General features: G+C 35.9%; 2 protein-coding genes across 3 annotated transcripts; one reads left to right on the plus strand and one right to left on the minus strand.

Annotated features, from left to right (window-relative positions):
* The first annotated feature begins 967 nt into the window (after window positions 1-967).
* On the plus strand, window positions 968-4,513 carry LOC114542382. The gene is made up of 2 exons (XM_028561963.1): window positions 968-1,271; window positions 2,544-4,513. The coding sequence occupies exon 2, from the start codon at window positions 2,643-2,645 to the stop codon at window positions 4,167-4,169; it is 1,527 nt and encodes a 508-aa protein (XP_028417764.1). The 5' UTR covers window positions 968-1,271; window positions 2,544-2,642; the 3' UTR covers window positions 4,170-4,513.
* An 8,086-nt stretch (window positions 4,514-12,599) lies between these two features.
* LOC114542361 (histamine H2 receptor-like) lies at window positions 12,600-18,952 on the minus strand. 2 transcript variants are annotated; one of them, XM_028561961.1, is made up of 4 exons: window positions 18,849-18,952; window positions 18,158-18,277; window positions 13,721-14,447; window positions 12,600-13,008 (listed from the first exon to the last, which is right to left on the minus strand). In XM_028561961.1, the coding sequence occupies exons 3-4, from the start codon at window positions 14,318-14,320 to the stop codon at window positions 12,661-12,663; spliced, it is 948 nt and encodes a 315-aa protein (XP_028417762.1). In that variant the 5' UTR covers window positions 14,321-14,447; window positions 18,158-18,277; window positions 18,849-18,952; the 3' UTR covers window positions 12,600-12,660. The 2 variants fall into 2 exon arrangements, 1 of the variants encoding a protein (XP_028417762.1); XR_003689603.1 differs by lacking the exons at window positions 12,600-13,008; window positions 13,721-14,447 and adding an exon at window positions 15,322-15,420.
* Window positions 18,953-19,236: the final 284 nt, after the last annotated feature.

The raw sequence follows: 19,236 nt of genomic DNA on the forward strand, positions 1-19,236 counted from the left end.
TGCTTCTGAGAAGTGCATGTCGAAAAATCCCACTTTGAACGACATCAAGTCAATGGAAGGCAAAAGCTGAAATGTTCGGGTGATTTTAACATTCTTTTTTAAAAAGATTATGTAATTTCCAAATTTGTTGGGTTTGCAAAATAGTGAAAATACGGGTATTCTATTATTGCTCCTAGGACAGGTTGCGCCGTACACACTAGTATATAGCACACACTAGCATTAAGTTATCAATTTTTCATTCTTCTTTTCTATTCTATTCTTATGAAATAGAAATTGGTTGCCTCACAGTCATGATCAAAAGAAGTGAATAAACACCAAAGTCCAAAATATTAGCATAGCTGGACAAAATCTTCAGGCTGATTAGGCTACTGTCTGGCCAGTAGGATAAATTATACGAAAAATTATTTAGAAATGAATAATTAACGAGCAGCGTTGAATTGTTATAAAGGTTTTTAAATTTGGACTAGATAAGTCTAGATTGGATGATTTGGATCGTGTAATATTTCGCCACTAGGCTATACTGCACCGTGACCGCACGTCCACAATTTGTGCGTACAATACAGTGAACGAATGCATTTATTGTTTGTACTTGGAAACTGGAAATGCAAGTTTGTATTTCCAGTTTCCAAGTGGGCATTTTTTTAAAGACCTAAATTTCGCGCGAGAGCTGTTTTGATCTATTCAACACCCACCAAGTTGTAGTGGGTTAAGAATTTCGCTTACATCATCATTTTTATTTCAAATTACATTCACGCGAATTATCTATTCTCATAAGAAAGTTCGTTCTTTCTGTTGCTTCGTGAGTTAGGAACGATTCAAAATCTGTTCGGGGATTTTTTGTTGCCACATGTCTATTCACACGTTTTCCTCAAGGGGTTTCCCAAGGGTTTTCCCTGCAAGACATTGCATCAGCTTCTCCAGTACGTCATTGACTTCAGCGGGAAGCTAAGGCTGAGTCACGCTTCAGATTCTTGCATTTTCAACTTCCTATATAAAGAAATCTCGTCAGAATTTGTGCTCAGAATTCATTATTTAAAAACACAAGAGAAAACTACCTGAAAGCTAGACCATGTCGTTGGGTCTTTTTTGAGTTTCATAAACTGGATTATATTAGTCAATCGAATATGGCGAACAGTATATTTTCATCTTCGGAGTTAAATTTCCATGGCATGTATGACAAATGGACCGATCAATGTGTTACAATCATACAACCGAAGCCACACGAAGAAACGTGGGAGCCAGCTGTTCATAAGTATTATATGGCAACAAAGGTTAGCTACGTTTTAAAACCTATTTGGGTTTGAAGTGTTGTCTTTATTTTATCTTCTGTCAGTATCAATATCATTATATATCAAAGGCGTGGTTGTAAAATTGCTATATAAGTACATGAGATGTTCAAAGTATTAAAATAATCTGTATATGGCTGTATTCGAAGCTTGTATGTTTAACTGTACGGTTCCTTTATATTCTACATAAGTGCCACTTTATACATAACAAAGAGTTATTTTAATTCTTAATTTTGTAACCTTGGCTTGCCTGAACCTATGCTGATTAGTATGCCCATGTGACATGCAAGACTTTGGCCCCAATTCAAAGAAGGCTTTACTAGGAAAACTAATAACAAAACTTTGCATATTTTTAAATAGCAACTGCTCAATTTCCCCTTTGAGACATAGAAATGGTGTATGATCATATTATTGGCAACCATATATTTGTGTAGTTCTGTGATTGAGTATTTGTTCACATGGGCAGCTGAGTGACTAAAAAGGTATTTGGATTTCATAACCACATTTACAAGAGAGGTTTTCTATAGGTAAAAATGTAAAATTAACATAATTATTAAGTAGAGGCATAAAATAGTTGAATAATATTTAGGTCAAGTCACATTCACATGTTAGACAGAGCCTTGGGGCCAATCAGTTTTATCAATGCCTTGATCTCTACCAATTTTCGAACCAGGGGCTCTTCTATGGACAAACTTGTGGCTTTATTTTGTTAATGCTTCAAAAATTTGTAACCTAAGTGACAAATTGTGTCTAAAGCTTAATTGTACCAGTATATATATCATGTTCAATAATTTATAATTATAAGTATCATAATTCGATTCTTAATCCAAGTATTTTGCTTACATTATTATGCTGGAGTTTGCTATGTATATTCTAAATATGTCACATGTATGCACATTATTTGTCAATTCATGGGGTTTTAACATACGTTTTAACTAGAGTTTCAAAAATAGTTGTCAGCAGTTTTAGGCTCTCGTCAGCAATTTCTAATTCCATATTGAGTTTTCTCAGTTCAAAATCACAGTGGTGATTAAACAGAAAATCAAATATGCTTAGATTGTACTTTTCACAAAACTGACTAAACAGGGATAATTTTGACTTTTCTCCAGTAACTTTTTTATTTTAGTTACATTTGATAGTTATTTATATGCTTGTCCACATTTTGGCTTTAATTGCAATGATTCATCAATAAACATGATTTGAAGATTTTAAGTGCTGCGTCAACCTTATTGATATAATTTTTTTTTCATTCTTTAGCAAAAACAAAACTTGCAATGATCTGTTGTTGGATTTTGCTGAGTTTGTACATTGAATAACAAACAAGTCTATTCAAGTGTTGTGTTCAACATAAAAACTATGGGAAACTATTTATCAAGTTTACCTTACATAAAAAGTGGGTATTTACCCGAAAATAATAATGCAATAAATGAAAATATTGCAGAAAAAATGGACCAGCCCAGACTGGCACCAAAAATATTTCATTATTTTACTTCTGTGGACGTTCCTAGTGTTTTAGCTTCGAAAAGATTGCAAAATCAATATAAAAAGGACAGTTCTACCATGTTGAACTTATGGCAAAGACTTGACAGTTTATTTCAATACCGATATGCAACTCCGGAAATAAACATCACAGAGGAAAACAGCCAGAGTAATTCGTTCGAGGAAAACAGTTTTTCAGAGAAAACCAGCCTGACAAATTTTGATAAACAAACTTGCCGACCGTTGTGCGAAAGAGACTTGGAAGTTCAGGAGTCCGGCGACTTGGTTAGTTTACGAATAAAAACCAAATTGCAATCTCCGGTAGATTGTTTCAAGCGGTCTCAAGAGCGAACTCTGGGCTTTGATAAACTTATTTTTCAAAGACTGGACAGTGGTATTGAGGATACACCATTCGCGTTCAGCGCACGCACACAAATCGACGTGGACGCTTTGTATTTCAGAACAAGAGTAACCATGGCTGACAACCAGGAATGTTGTTCTATCGACAGCACCTTGAAAAGTGAAATGGTTTATAATAAGTCCATATGCTTCTTCATTGACATAAGTGATCCTTTGAGGCAAATGCCTCTTTGCGAGGATTACAGATTCTCGACATTCGGGGAATGCGATTCGATGTTCAGTTATGATTCAATGTTTAGCGACAAATCCTCTGGGAATTCCAACGATAACTGCGCAGATGACGATTTTATTGTCTTTGAAGAAGATACTTTGGACGATGATGCAGCTTATGACTTCAATTTAATTCTAAAAAACCCTTGTACTCCAACAAAGCTATCATGCTGCGTTGGCGCGAATTCTACGACTTGTCTGGATATATGCCTGAATACTTCACCAATTACACCACACTCTATGTGCCCCAGAAAACTAATCACAGAATCTTCTATGTCTGTAAAAATAGACATTTCGCCCAATACTAACAGTAAAAGCCATGAATCTGATGCATTGAATCATGAATCTTATAAGGCCGAGGGTTGCTTAGACTCGAATTGTTGTTCAACTAGCCAAGTCACATCTGATAAGCCCTATCCTGAAAAGACCTATCCTATAGAATTACAAACAACAAACTGTTTCGATGCTTTTGTCACGACTGAGAAATCTGCAAAATTAAAGGTGAATGTTTCGTCCAATACTGATTGTTGTGTCGTCACCGGGAAAACAACGGGAAAGAAAAAATCCAGAAAAAAAGTTTGCTTTGAAAGAGACGATGATCTTGTTGTTGTCTACGAGATGAGACATTGGGACTTCGCTTACCGTGAGGCTCGAAAGGGACACTGGGAATTAGCAGCTGCTGATAGATGTCGATTTCGACGACGTATTCAAGAATTGGAATTAATCCTTACTCCATGTTTAAAGCGAAAACTAGGCCTAATAGAAAAAACGTAATTTGAAAAAACATTAGTTTCTTTAACAATTGAAAAACGTATTGACTATTGTTTAATTTATACAAGTGTTAGTGTCCGATGTATAACACTAGGGGTTAGTGACCCGTATTTAAGATTGAAACGATAATTGATACAATATAGTAATAGACATATGCATTCTAGATTCCATTCATTAGTATTTTTAATTACTATTGACAAAAATATTTTGTATAAGGTAATGCAAGCTCGAGTGAACAGCAACGATTTCGTCCACTCGTTGTGAACTATATAAGATATAGTTTTAGTTAATAATATGATATTTAAATCTAATGGTTTGAAGCATTAATTAAAACAGTATCAATTGTTTATCCTGTGATTCTGACTCTCTTCAAACGACCCCGACTGCACCCCCCCCCCCTACCACAGTTACAATAGAATACCAGCTGGCCATTGGGTAAAGGGTGTGTACGGCAGGGGGGAGTGAGTTGTACACCTTTGTGCCTGTGAGGTTTTTTCAAAAAACATTGATGAAAAAATGTCGGTTCTTGAACTATTCGTACTAAAGCGACAGTAATCACTGGCTATATCTGCACAGCAATCAATTTATGCGAAATAGCGCGAGCGATATATAGTTGTCTTCCAAACCCATGGCCGTGTCTTCAAACAAGTTTCCTTCTTTTAATTCGTTTCTGCCAATAATGCACGCAATCTTAACTGAATTAACTAAACATGCACATTTGGGTCCTCATATTGGTTTCATAAAAGACAAACATTCCAGAAGTGAAGATAGCTTCCTATTTAACAGCCTTTTGGGAAGGCGACTCCATAGCCCTGTTTACACTACACTCGATTTATCGGCACGGCACGGCTAAAATGGGTACCCGTGCCTTTTTTATTCGTGCCCAGCCTTTGTATTGATAGCCTGAACAGTGAGCACTAAAAATTGGGCACGCGTACCCATTTTAGCCGTGCCGTGCCAATAAATTGAGTGTAGTGTAAACGGGGCTCATGTCGTATGCCTACGAGTACAGGCAATAAAATATATTTAATCTTAAGGCTCTTTCCCACTCGCTGCGAGTGTTTGCATCGATCTAATTAAAATAAACTGTCAAGCATTGTGATTAAACGAAATTACTCGCAGCGAGATCATACAGTGCCAACCTCGCAGGCCAGGCTCTTCTACCTACGCTCCACGGCCCACGCTGGCATGCGTGTTTGCATACAGTACTTGTTCAACGGGGGCGCCGGAACTACTGCCGTGAACTGCTTCCGGCGTCTCTGTGCCTGATGCAATATTTCGTCTGAAAGCGAACCGCCATCTGAATTACAACAAGTAACCAGACACAGTACTAAAATGCGGTGCCCGCAATGCTTGTCTAGAAATAAAACGTCCGCTTATTTCTAACGACATCACCAACTTACATTCTCCTGTCGGCCGCAGCCTGGTTGGTTGGTACATTAAGGTCAAAATTGCGCCGTTTTAAAATCTTCAGAAATAAAATATTTAGGCTAAAAATACTATCTAAGAATACTATCAAAATGAAGAGAAACGTGAGACGAATAAACGTGAGCGAAACTAGACGTAAGTCAAGGATTAAGCGTACTGCATTTTTAATTTGTTTAATAATTTTGAGCGATTTGTCAAAAAGTTCGCTTATTGAAACTATACTTTAAAACCTTCGAAATAGAATATATTTGGCTCAAAGTACTATAAAATAAATCGCAATGTAAGACCGATCCACTTATTTAAGGACGAAATTAAAAGAGAAAACCAACGATATGAAAGATATCAAAGACCAAACTTACTATTACTAGTAAAGTATAGCATAGTAATTTTGAGCGATTTGTCAACAATTCAATTTCGTTTGTCTTTCAAACGTCATAAATCGCTGCGAATACTCTTGTTTAGTAATATATTTAAGACCTGTAAGTATAATTTCTTACGCTGAATCGAATGGTGGTATTTTTGTTCTTCTTGGGTGCATAAAAGCAGAGATACACGCAATTATCAGAGTTTGAGATTGAAATTGAAAAAAGAACGTTCCTTTAAAAAAGGAATTTGCCAAACGTACAACAAGATTAATAGTAATAATTAGGAAAAAATTCCAAGCATTCCAAGTATGTGCAAGGAATTTTTACTTGGCGATTAAGGAAACGTATTGATGCGAACAAACAAACTCACAGGCAGAATATAATGCGGTGCCAAACTTGGCGCGGGCACCGCAATTTATGCAAGTTACGTCGCTTGCGGGGGTCCAACAACAATTTTATTTTGGACTTCAAAGACTAATATCATGACAGGGTGAACTATGGAGGTGTCGGGGACATGTCACAGTGCTCGGAAGCTTTCGTGCAATTGGATAAAGAATTTTTATGCTTTCAAAATTTTGGTTAATGAGGCTACTTTAAAGCCAGGAACTGAAGATGGTGGACAGTTCGTTGATTTCAGCCAAAATATTCCATGAACAAAGAACGACATATAGACTGTCATAGCAATTCTGAAAAAAGAACTTATTATGTTACATTCAGCTCTTTCAAATAATAGCTTATTTATAGCTAAATAATAAAATGTTAATTTTGATTGCCAATACAATGCCATATAAGTCTTTGAATTAGTTTCATCGTTCGGGGCATCATCGAACAATATATTCCTGAAGTTCTAGTGTCCTATATCCAGCTATAAAACTGTACATCAGTCCATTGCCAAAGGTCACAATGAATATTGCAGGAATTATCTTGCCAAAAAGAACTAAAAAAGATTAAGAAAACAATGATTTGGCAGTGTTCAGTACAACCTTTTCGGCTCAAATTTTCACGCCAACTAGGGCTTCCTATGGTGAAAGCAAAAAAAAGTAAACGAAACTTGGTCGGTTCGCAGTCGCGCCGATACCTGAGTAAATATTTTTATGTTCCTTTCAAGTGATTTCAAAGAACAGTCGCTTACCTTCTTTTCTACACATTAAGAAACTGACGAAAGTAGAAATTTCACATCCCAAAAGAAGAAATTTCATCACATGCACATATGTGTGGTTCAGATTGTTCAGTCACCTGTGAGGTGATTGCGCGTCATGGCGCGACCAGCTTGCAATTTAAGGCCGACACAGACCAGACGCAAAGCGGCAACGCGGCGCGAATTTACAGTTTTCAGAAGCATATAAATTAAACTCTGGGATCAAAATTTGGAATCTATGGACGCTAGACCAATCAAAATTTATTACTTTTATGTAATCTACAAGAAAATCTTAATACGTTAAAATTTATTTGCTTTTGAAAAATACAAAACGTTGAAAATTCGCGCCGCGTTGCCAATTCGCGTCCTGTCTGTGTGGGCCTTTAAGCGGCAATGATTCAGTTCTTTCTATTGATAGATGCGAACGAGTCACTTGTGAGTTCTCCGACGTAAAAGCTCCCAAATAAAGCGCCCTTATCTAAACATGCATCATTACAAATATTCATTCGTTCACATCCACCGAAAGAAGAAAATGCTAAACGCGAACGGGACTTATATCGTTGGGGTAGACTGCATGGCAGGCGGTCCCTAAATTCGGGCAAGGCGATAACGTAATCGTTGAGGCTGGATGTTTGCCCCTGCATCCAATTTTCGTTGCACCAATAATATAGATCAATGCGGAGACATGCAGGGGGCTTGAAGTTACACGAAGGCGAGGCTAGTCAGATTGTCTCCCACTCTTTAGAAATTTCACATTTCTGGTTCTTTTCAAAATTTGCAAGACATGTTACGAGTTATACAAAAACGGGTTTCCTTGAGTCAAAATTAAAAAAAATTTCAAATTTTAGCCCGCAAAACAACCTACTTTCCGCGTGACTCGTTACAGCCCCCCTTCAAAGTACGGCTAAATTATTATTATATAAATTATTATATTATTATATATTATTATAAGGTAGCGAGTAGAGATAATTTATCTGATATTATACCTTTAAAAGCAACAATATTTGAAGTAAAAATGAACAATCTTGTCAGCCCGAGATAGACCGCACTGTGTGTTTGACCCCAGATCACGGCTGGGAATGCCAAAAGTTTACCAAAACTGGACAGCAATAGAACTCGAAGAATATCACCATACCTATGATGGTACAACACAGGCTACTGTTATCCTGCAAAAACTTTTGATTTAAACCATTTCCCGGAATCAGCTAGTGATGTAATAGCAATCGACCAGGCACGTATGATGTCATAGAAGTCGACAACAGCGCTTCACGCATCGCAATGACGAGCTTGCAAGCTCGCTGGGAGGGTTTACATCCGATGAAGATTCTTTTCTATTTAGATGCAAACACTTTCTTGCAAGTTACTAGGTTTTGCGCTGAGTAGAAAAGAGATAAAGCGAAGAGATAAAGCTTTCCATGTCTCTTTGTAGAAGTTTCATCTCGTTTTGGAAAGTTGACTACGATGCTGATAACTGGGCACGACTTAAAGCTTCACTATGAAGCAAAAATGTCTTTGTTTTTGTCGTTGAAAAGAGATAAAGCTTACAGATCTCTTTGAACATACTTTTAAACGTATTAAAAATTAGATAATTAGACATGAGGCGGCCATCTTGGTGCAACGTCATTTATTCACAGGCAGATTTAAAGCGAAAAAAGAGAATAAAATGTCGATGGCACTAAAGTACATACGATTTGACAGAAACGGGATGTAACAGTGAAAAGTGCACCGTGAAATATCGCAAATCAAGTCACCCGGTCTTCAGAATTACCTCGGAATAATTGCAAGACTGGTCCAGTACGCAAATGTTTGTATTGCCACGAGAATTGCTGAGAGAAAAACGATTGTTTCTGTAATATAAATAGTTAGATAAGACAATTAAATATCATGGCTATATCGTAAGGCCATGTTACACGGTGCAATTTTTCTTGCAAACTTGCAATGCAATTCTACTTTTGAGAGATGTAAATTAGTGACGAGTTCCCAAAATGTAAGTGTAAGAAACGCCATGGGGTGTAATAAAGACAAAAATTCGGTAGTAGCCAAATTTACATCTCTTAAAAGAAGAATTCTATTGCAAGTTTCAAGAAAATTTGCACCGTGTAAAAAGGCCTTTAGGACCAATCCCCTATTGAACTTATTGCATATAACTCAGGCACACGAAGTACCATTTTGATGGTGCTACTCTGACACCGCGGTGCCACTCGGGTCAGCTTGCCCGGTTAGAAAATCAGAGTATAGCACCATCAAAATAATAAGGTTTTACAATATAATCCAACCAAAGTTTCCAAACTTACTAAGTTTAGCTTGTTCTTTAAAGCTATACTGATGAATTTTCCTAATTTTAAATTCAGTTGAATATAGGGGAGTGGTTCATTCAACCATATTATTATTAACAGTTATGTTTAGAGAAATTTACTGCTTCAAATACTCTTACCTAAACATGACACAAAGAACATGAAATAAAACTGCATTTCGAGTACAGAAAAATCTGTTATCGTCCCAAACTCGTGAAAACCTTTGTGCTTCACGTTATACCATTTGATATCATGGAATAGGTTAAAGATATAATAGGTTAAATTTTTAGACATCAATATCTCAAAACAAAATCGTATATTTTTTAGAGTGCACCAATGATACATACTGAAAATGCGGTATTGAATAGAGAATGGAAACATGGCACAAAACGTCATAGCAGTACATAAAAAAACTAAGCTTTGCTTTATTAATTGTTTATGTCTGCCACATGAACCTTTACCACCGAGAAAGAATATAATCGTTAGTTTGTGCCTTTCGCTAGGCCTGAACCTATAACATTTTTGTTTGCTTCATAGCCAATGTTAAAACCACGAGATTTAAAGCCGCCTAATTTGACACAATTTTTAATCCCGACTTCATTAAGAATACTTCATTCTCAAAATCTATTCATTAAATTCCATATTGGCGGCCATGTTGAATAGTGCCAATAGTTATACGAGTTTACATAGGATACAAGAGTCACAAAGAAGATAGATTATCCCAAGCTGCCAATAAATCTATTAAATAAAAAATATAATTGTTATTCGGGATACAACTTTATCTCACGAGTACATCAGAGTTATTAGGCGTAGAGGAAGGGTTAATTAGAGTTATTAGACGTAGGGGAAGAGTTAATCAGAGTTATTAGGCGTAGGGGAAGAGTTAATCAGAGTTATTAGACGTAGGGGAAGAGTTAATCAGAGTTATTAGGCGTGGGGGAAGGCTTAATCAGAGTTATTCGGCGTAGGGGAAAGGTTTAATCAGAGTTATTAGACGTAGGGGAAAGGTTAATCAGAGTTATTAGGCGTAGGAGAAGGGCTAATTGGACAATCATTAGGGTAACCAACATTGTTAAGGTGAGAAGGGGGGGGGGGTTATTCATGCATGTATTTATGTTCATTGACAGTAAAAGCAATCGTTATCAAAAGTGAACAATGTAGAACAGGAATATATAAATATATGTTCCCCCCTGACGACGCCTTTGTTGTTGGTAAATGTTAATCGACAGGCAGGGGGGTGGTAGCTGCCCATAGGGCATGACAGTTCGGCAAATTTTTATCACCCTTTTCCAATCTTTATCGAATTCTACCTAATTTATCAAAAAGCTTTATCGAATTCTACCAAATTTCGGAAAATTTCGATAAAAGCTTTGAAATAAATTTGGTAGAATTCGATAAAAGCTATCAGGTAAGCTGATAGATGATGGCCGCCGAAAAATGTTCGGCAAAATCCATAAACACTGGCAATGTTTCCGCCTAATTTGTGCATTTTCTCTTTCAAAAATAAGCGAGTATTTAGCGTTTTTATAAGCTTTAATTCGAACCGCTGTTTGTTTGTTTTGAAACTAAAATGTTCGTTTTTTGAACAAGAAATTATGTACCGACATTCGAGGTGAGTTCGGGGAAATTTCAGCCGCCCGAGGTGCGTAAATCTAAAATATCTTGATCAATATCTTAAACACGCCGCTGTTTGGGCATGCGCAAATAAATTTATTATATCTAATCAATTTTGATTAATACTGAATACATGATATGCAGAAATAAAATTCAGTAAATATGTTTTAACTTTAAAACGTTGAAAGTGAAAATTTGGAAATTAAATTGAATGATTATTGGAATTATTCAAACAAATATATTAAAAATCGAACCAGCTGCAAAATAATTTCATCAAATTTAATGAATATTTTAAAATAAATTAAATGAGAACGAAAGTAATAAATTGAATGAATGAAGATATTAAAGACAGTCAAATTAAATGAATATAGCGACATGCATGATTAAATCAACAAATGTGTCGTATCAACAATGAAAATTGCAACGCCTGGCATCGCATATTCTAAATTTACAATATTGTTTTGAAATTTTGCCTGACAAGTTGGGAGATTCCTTCATTTGCTTCGGCTTGCTCAGCTACGGTAGCAGTGGCGTAGCCAGCATCGGCTACGCCGCTGTACGGTAGTGATTCCCATCAAATGTGGTGTGACAACTGCCTGTGCCTAACCTAATGTGAACGAGTTAAAGTCCATTTGCATTCCATTCGGACCGAATGGACACATGGAGAGTTTGACGTCTGAAACGGTATGAGAGTATATATTATATATGATATATGGGGGTGTGACATTAAATTTATCACACTCTGGTATTAAATTTATCTCACGCGACGTCTCGCGAGGACTACACGCAATCACTAAAAATAATGGTGGGAATAGTGTTACTGTTTGTTTGAAAACAAGAAATTAACGATTCTGACGAGAAAATTAACCGTATTCTCGACGAGAGACATACAGAAAACGAAAAAATTGACTAGTGTTAAAATACGTTTTACGGTAATTTTTTTTCGCCTTCTTCGAGTACTTTTACTGATTTACAGAATATAGAAATAATTCTCAGCTCCGGCGAACCTTTGTACTGTATTTTTGCCTCTTCTACAAGCTCACAATATACTTTTTCGGTGTAACATATCATTTATATATAGACCCCGGCTCGGGGGATTCGGCAAAAATAACATCAGGGAAATATTTTGCCGAATCCCCTTAACTCCATGTCTATAAAATTAATGATAAATATAACTCTCTTGACAAAGGCTCTCGAGGTCGAAACGTCGAGAAGTGCCAGCTTGGTCTATTTTCGGCAATTGTTATATTAATTACCGCATTTATACATAATGTGAAGTTGTTAGAAGACGCTGCGACGCTGCTCCTTGGCAATATGGGAAGCTATCTACATCGGGTAGCATTTGTTTTACTAAACGAGATTCTGAAGGTTTATAGTGCATGTAAGTTTATACCTATGAGTTCTTTGGAAACGACGCATTTCTTTGGGCACTTTAGGTAGGTCAATGCTGCTGTTGTGAATGGGAAGCATGACACAGGCGAAGAACGTTCTACCGTCAATAGCAAGAGCCCGGACTGACTTTAAACATTCACTTGAGTTTTAACTTTATTAAAGATGTATAACAGAAAATAGTAAATTATCCCCTAATCACACGGGTTAAATCGGATTGCAAAAAATATCATGAAGTATTCAGTATTTGAATCTTTCCTCGTCAATTATTCGGTTACTTCGATTTTAGCTGGTTTGACTCTGCACACCCGTTGCAAACTCTTGGGTGGGTTAAAAGATTTGGAAAAGTTCGCATCATTGGATTGCCAAGATCTCTTGAACTTCAGATAAAATGCACGAAACTCTCGACTCCGGAAGTAGTATATCACTGGATCGAGGATTGCATTGATAGGCATGAGCATTCCTGTGAACGCTGCATATCTTTGAAACTCACGAGAGGTTTGGTCATCTCCGTAGATAAAGACCACCACCGTAATTGGGAGGCAACACACCAAAAACGTTCCACCAACCATGGCCTGGGTACGAACTGATTTGAAATCTTCTTTGAAGTATTTCTGTCAATAGTAGCATACAACAAAAATCATCGTTTGGTCTTTTATCTAGAATTGCAATAAACCTCGTGAACTGTACACAGTAAAATGTCCACCCTAACTTATTATTCTCTGAAGAGAAGTTTTTAAATTATTGTAAACTTCTCCTGACAGTTTTCTTACAATTTCTCGAACGTATTTTGCTTGTACAAGTTTATTAGGAATAAAAGAATGTTTAAACAGCTTTGGTAAACTTATTGGCAAATAAAGCAGGTAACGTAAGGACTCATTATGCCGTGTTATGGAAATTGCTGTGCATTTTACTGAAGTCTACTGAAAGTTTTTTCCACCATTAAAAATATCGTTTCATACGGTCAGTTCACTTTAAAATAAAACGTTTCTTGATATTGGAAGCAATTCTTCTATATTTGTTTTCAGAAGAGGCCTTTATTTGATCATATCTCCTCTATGAAGATACAAAGTCGTCTCGAATTGTAGGGAAATTTCGAGGAGCAAAATTTCACCCTTGGGAAGAATCACAACTGCCCCCAGTGTAATATAAAATATCATTAAAGTATTTTCTAAACTTGTCCACTTTGATAGAGTCAAAGAGACCTCGGATTTTTTATCTTGTCTAAGTAGTACCTGAATAAATGTTTTTCTAATTCCACAACTTTTACATTAAAAACCTTGTAATGGGGAAATAACAATATAATAATAATTGGCATACAAGTACCTGCAAGCCTGTCACGATTTGACTTTGCCGCTTGATTTTTCTACTTTGAATTCTCCCCTCGCGAAACAGGTACAGGTTAAAAAGTATTACACATGTAGTTGTTATAACAATGTAGTACCGACCAAGACTAGTATCCAGTGAACCCCCGGGTATCAGTAATGGATACACTGTGACAACTAATGCCAACATCCAGTTCAAAACTACCAATCCTCTTGCTCGTGTTGCTGTCATCCGTCGTGGATAGGCGAATGGATCAATCACCGAAAGCAGACGGTTTAAAGTAAGCAAGAATAAACTCCCTAAAGAAGCCAACCAAACAACGGCCGTGTACCAAAAGAATACGTCCCAAATCCAGACATACATATGCACTATATAAATAAGCAGAGATAATGCTGTCCCAAAGTCTGTAAACGCTTGACTGAGAATAAATATATTAGCAGGAACGTCAAGGTAATGTCGAAGAGAAATTACAACGTAAACAACAATTCCGTTTCCAAACAAGCCAAATATGCTCAACACCGCAAATAGTCCAGTTAAAATTGTTCGTTCATTTCCAGTGAGGTAGGATTGCAACGAATATGTCACATTTTCAGTGTCCATTTCCACGTTTATATGCTCACCACAGGACAAAACGATCGACGTTATCTACATAAAGTATTTATGGTCTATATAGGAAGAAAACTTTATGAGCAATCATTTGTAGCGCTGTCTTATTGAAGACGACCACCTGCGTGTGAACAACGAATGATATATTAAAATAAGGAAAGTCATAAAAAATAATATATAATTATTAAATTCCACGAATTAGCTATTTAGTTTGATATTTTTGCAATATTTAATTTAAAAGTTGTATGAAGATAATTGCCGAGATAACTAAAAACATGACACTTCAATGTATCAATTTCATGAACTAGACTCGAATAAAATTAACGAAATCTTTAGTGTCAAATTGACATGTGTTTCATCCTCGTGAACGGCACGGGTTTATAAGTGAATTGGATGGCAAACAAAAAACAGTCCACGGTAATATTTTTCTTGGGAATCAGTATGGATATATTATATATATATATATATAATATTATATATATATATATATATATATATATATATATACACCCATTTGCAAAAACGTTGGCCGCAGATAGATAGATAGATAGATACTCGAAATCTAATTATAATTGCATATGTTGTGTAATCTATCTATCTATCTATCTGCGGCCAACGTTTTTGCAAATGGGTGTATATATATATATATATATATATATATATATATATATATATATATATATATATATATATATATATATATATATAATACGAATGTATTCAGGTAAGGCACAATGTACTCAAAATCCCTATAAGCGAAGAGAAAATTTCAAGAATGATGAATGCTTATTTCGATCATGTTTGTGACGCATATAGCTACATTTGTGCTGATTTGCATAAACTTCAACTTTTTTTTTCTTAGCTTAGACAAATATTTAATTTGAAAACTATGTCGTTAATGAACTCATGATGGGTCAATTTTTCGCCTTGAACACGTCGTTGTACAACCAGGGAACAGCGTCGCAACGTCTTCTTTATATACGCAAAAACACTTTTCTCTCGGCCCTTCTCTCTCGGTCTCTCTTTTCATTGGCTGAACTTTACAATACATTAATTTCTGTTTCAACCATTAGCATAGCTCTGCGACATGTCCCCTAAGAAGTGTCTTTTTCTATTTTAGGCCGTTGTTTTACCACATTCAGGGGCGTAAATAGAACGGTAATTAGGGGGGAGGGGAGCAGTGTTTATTCATAGACTCGGTTCTGCCCGACGAATTTCTATTAAAAGCTATTGCACTTACAAAAGAAATCCGTCGGGCAGAAAGTGATATATGAAAAAAGCCCCCCCCCCCCAAAAAAACAAACAATTATCGTTCTAGTTAGGCCACTGACCACATTTGATGCAACGTACACAGCTATCTCATTGAACAATTACTAAATGGTTTTCGTGCTCGGATGGCCTGATCCAAACACGCGGGAATGTTGCGAGATTTAAGAAAAGCGCGAGTGAATTTGCGACCTTTTTTACCATTATTCTCGCATCATTCCGAGGTGTTTGGATCAGGCCCAGGCCATCCAAACACGGGAAATGATTAAATAATTGTTTTATAAAATAACAACAACAAAGGTAGTCTTCCAAGTTCGATTTTAAAAAGCGAATTAAATTTCCGTGTTTGGCCTGATCCAAACAAGGCCTTCGACCAATCAGAAAAAGTTAACCTGTTTGATCGAGTATAACTTCAAAACTAAAAGGCCTGTTACACTGAAATAACTTTCTTTACATTCGTGAATGTCTAACTTAAACTTTGGTATATACCATATTCCATGAGATATCGGCGTTTCACTTTTAATACGTGTTTTTGACAAGTGCAAAAATTAGTCAAAAATGGTATATTAAATAAGAAAGTATAATAATCGTTCACGTTCGTTTTCAACGTTTTTCCTCGTAAGGCTTCTTGAGCATTGTTAGCTAACCCTGGCATATTCTGTGCACACCCAAATTCGCGGTTGTATCGTTAGACGAGGCATATTAAGAAAAGAACAAGCAAAATTCATGCGAAATTATTTGTTAAACTTGTGCGCTACCAGTACCGAACGAATTTCATCCCCCAAGGAACATGAAATATTTGGAACAAAGTCTAAACCAAAATAGCCAATTTTTGCTTTAATGCTTTCCAGCATATCATAACACAGAAGATAAAAAGACCATATCCATCTGTCAAATGTTTCTATTCAAACGTCATTGAAACAGACGAATACGTGCGATAAAATACTAGGATTTGTCAGTTAACTTTAATATGCCATTTTTAGCTAATTTTTACACTTTTCGAAAATGCATATTTAAATTGAAACTGCGATATCTCGGTCAAAACTGCATGAAAAACCTCACGCTATAAATCAAAATTTAATTTAGACATTAGAGAATATAAAAAACATAATTTTAGTGTAATAGCTCTTTTAATTTTGAAGTTATACTCAATCAAACCGGTTAACTTTTTTGCGCCACCCGGTACATGTTATTTTATAATTTGTATTCATATATAAACGCTTGTATTCTGAAATCTGAAAGCTTACCCATGCTTGCACTGATTGATTGCGTTCTGGTTAGTCACTATAAATGAGTCCATTCTCGTTTCTCAATCAATGGCGGGAGTTTAAAAACAAAATTTAACATCGAGCTCTCATTTGAGTTGAAATACGGCGATGAAATAATTATGAGGCGATTATTATCACCCACTCAATATGTGTAAGTGTGAGTGGGCTTTTAGAATACACAAGCGACAGTATAAAACGAACAATCGTCGAGGTTGTAGTTCCGGTACTTAAACTGACAGGTATGATAATCTTTTCAATTTCACATCACATAATTTAAAACACTTCAAAAACGTTCGCACGCGACTTGAAATCCTTATCACGTCTTTCTGAATAAAATCATAGGGTACTGCAAACGCCTATTTTGAAAAGCACACTACAATTTTCAGTGCAGTTGTCAATTTTTTTTATCACACGCTGATAAGCGAGCCATATAGCGAGTTGATATTTGTTCTAGCATTGATGAAGTTCAAAAGAGCGATTTTCGGTTGTAATGTCCGCCATATTTATTTTTCGTTTGTATTCGAGGGTTATTGTCCTGCCCTCGTTTTCAATTCGGTGAAGCAAAAAGGTTATTACGAATAAATTAGATTGACCGCCGTTTGCAAGTAGAAACTATAAAAAAGATGTTCTCTGGCCAGTCTTGCTCGCATTACTTTTGTGAATTTTAGGAAAATACCAGAGAAGGGAGGAAAACAAACAAGAGAAATATATAGCTGAGTTTGTTGATCAGCAACAAAACATTTTTCAACATTAAGCAAGAGTTTTGAAAGCCGTGATCGCTGTGACACAGTTTCTCTGTTCTTTTTACTCATGTATTAGCCATTCAAATCGCCTGTTATATGTATTTATGATTAGGGCAGTCCTGGCACTAAAATAACTGGATGCTGATTGGTCGAGAATGTTACAATTATTTTGCTAATTGCACAGCAGTACATTTAGTGATTTTGCTAAAATAAACAAAATGGCGGATAGTTTGAAACAGTGCATGGCTCGTAAATTTTTGCAGAATTTTCAAACATCACTTGTACTATTATTCCCAAGTTGTACTCGCCATCACATGATTACCTGGAAGCCAATAAATATTTGAACTAATAAAATTTACTTCGGTTGCGCTTCGCTCCAGTTGCCTGTGAGTTCAGTGACATAGCGATTTCAAAGGCGAAGCATAATATAAGCTATTTACTATGACTCACTGACCTCACAGTGCAAATGGAGTGAAGTGCAACTGGAGTAAAGCTTATTATTTCAAATATTTATTGGGTTTCCTATGATCAGATGTTAAACAGTATTACTGTACCTTTGGAGGTTTATTGAAAACCAGGTGACGGTATGCTTGAATCTTATGGAGAATGATATCCAGAAAAACAATGACAGTATCAAATTCCACATATTTATCAACTCTTTTCTTGCAAAATTTCTAAATGGAATATATCAACCAAGATATGGTTTATTGATTAACCAGACTGACCTCCTATGCATCTTAACATTCATCAGGCCTTTAAAAATTCTTTTGTTTCCTGGCAGAAATATTCAAAAATTGAGCTTTCCTGCTAATCTAATACTAAAGTTCCTGAGACAGTTTTTAAATTAATTTATAACTATAAGACAAGCACTAATCTCAGGATAACATATTGTCGCTTTTAAGAGTCTAAAATGAATAAAATTTTGAAATAACATTCAAAGTGTTAAACCTAAAATGGCTTGTGAACAAATAAGATGTTTCCAGGATGCAAAATCTGCTGGCACTCTCAGGCTATGCAGTGGTACAGGTTACCACTATAGATAAGGTATGAATATACATTACATTTCAGAGCATATATAATGAGTATTTCTTATTGTTCTTACAGTAAAAAATATATTGAAAAATCAGTGTATTAATCAGTGTATTACATTCATTATATTTATATTTTTAAAACAATTAAATGATCGATTTAAAACAGTTATACCTAAACCTAATTCTTGGAAGTAATTCGAAATATTACACTTACACAGATGCAAAGTTTAAAGCTTCCTCCTCTAAATTCTTTGTATATCTCTTCAGATTTTTGCCCACACTCGACACAAACAAAATCAGTTTGCTCCTTATTGGCCGCCATATTGAAGTTTCGAGATTTTATTAATATTCTTACATGACGTCTTTACATTTTCAATTCTTCTGGCCGTTAAAGTTCTGGTTCTGGGCCGGTGGAAAATGAAAAACTCAGTCGTGCAATATTAGGCAGATTTAGCTGGAGGAGGCGAACAGCGAACGTCAAAAGGACGTGAAAATGGCGAATAAATGGCGTGGCATAACTAACATGTCCATATATAGGAGTATTACGCCATTTATTCGCCATTCTCGCGTCGTCTTTGATATTCATATATTCTGCTATGCCT

The sequence above is a fragment of the Dendronephthya gigantea genome, unplaced genomic scaffold (genome assembly GCF_004324835.1).
Source record: "Dendronephthya gigantea isolate DGI-Jeju-01 unplaced genomic scaffold, DenGig_1.0 000003F, whole genome shotgun sequence".
In the NCBI taxonomy this organism is placed as follows: domain Eukaryota; kingdom Metazoa; phylum Cnidaria; class Anthozoa; order Malacalcyonacea; family Nephtheidae; genus Dendronephthya; species Dendronephthya gigantea.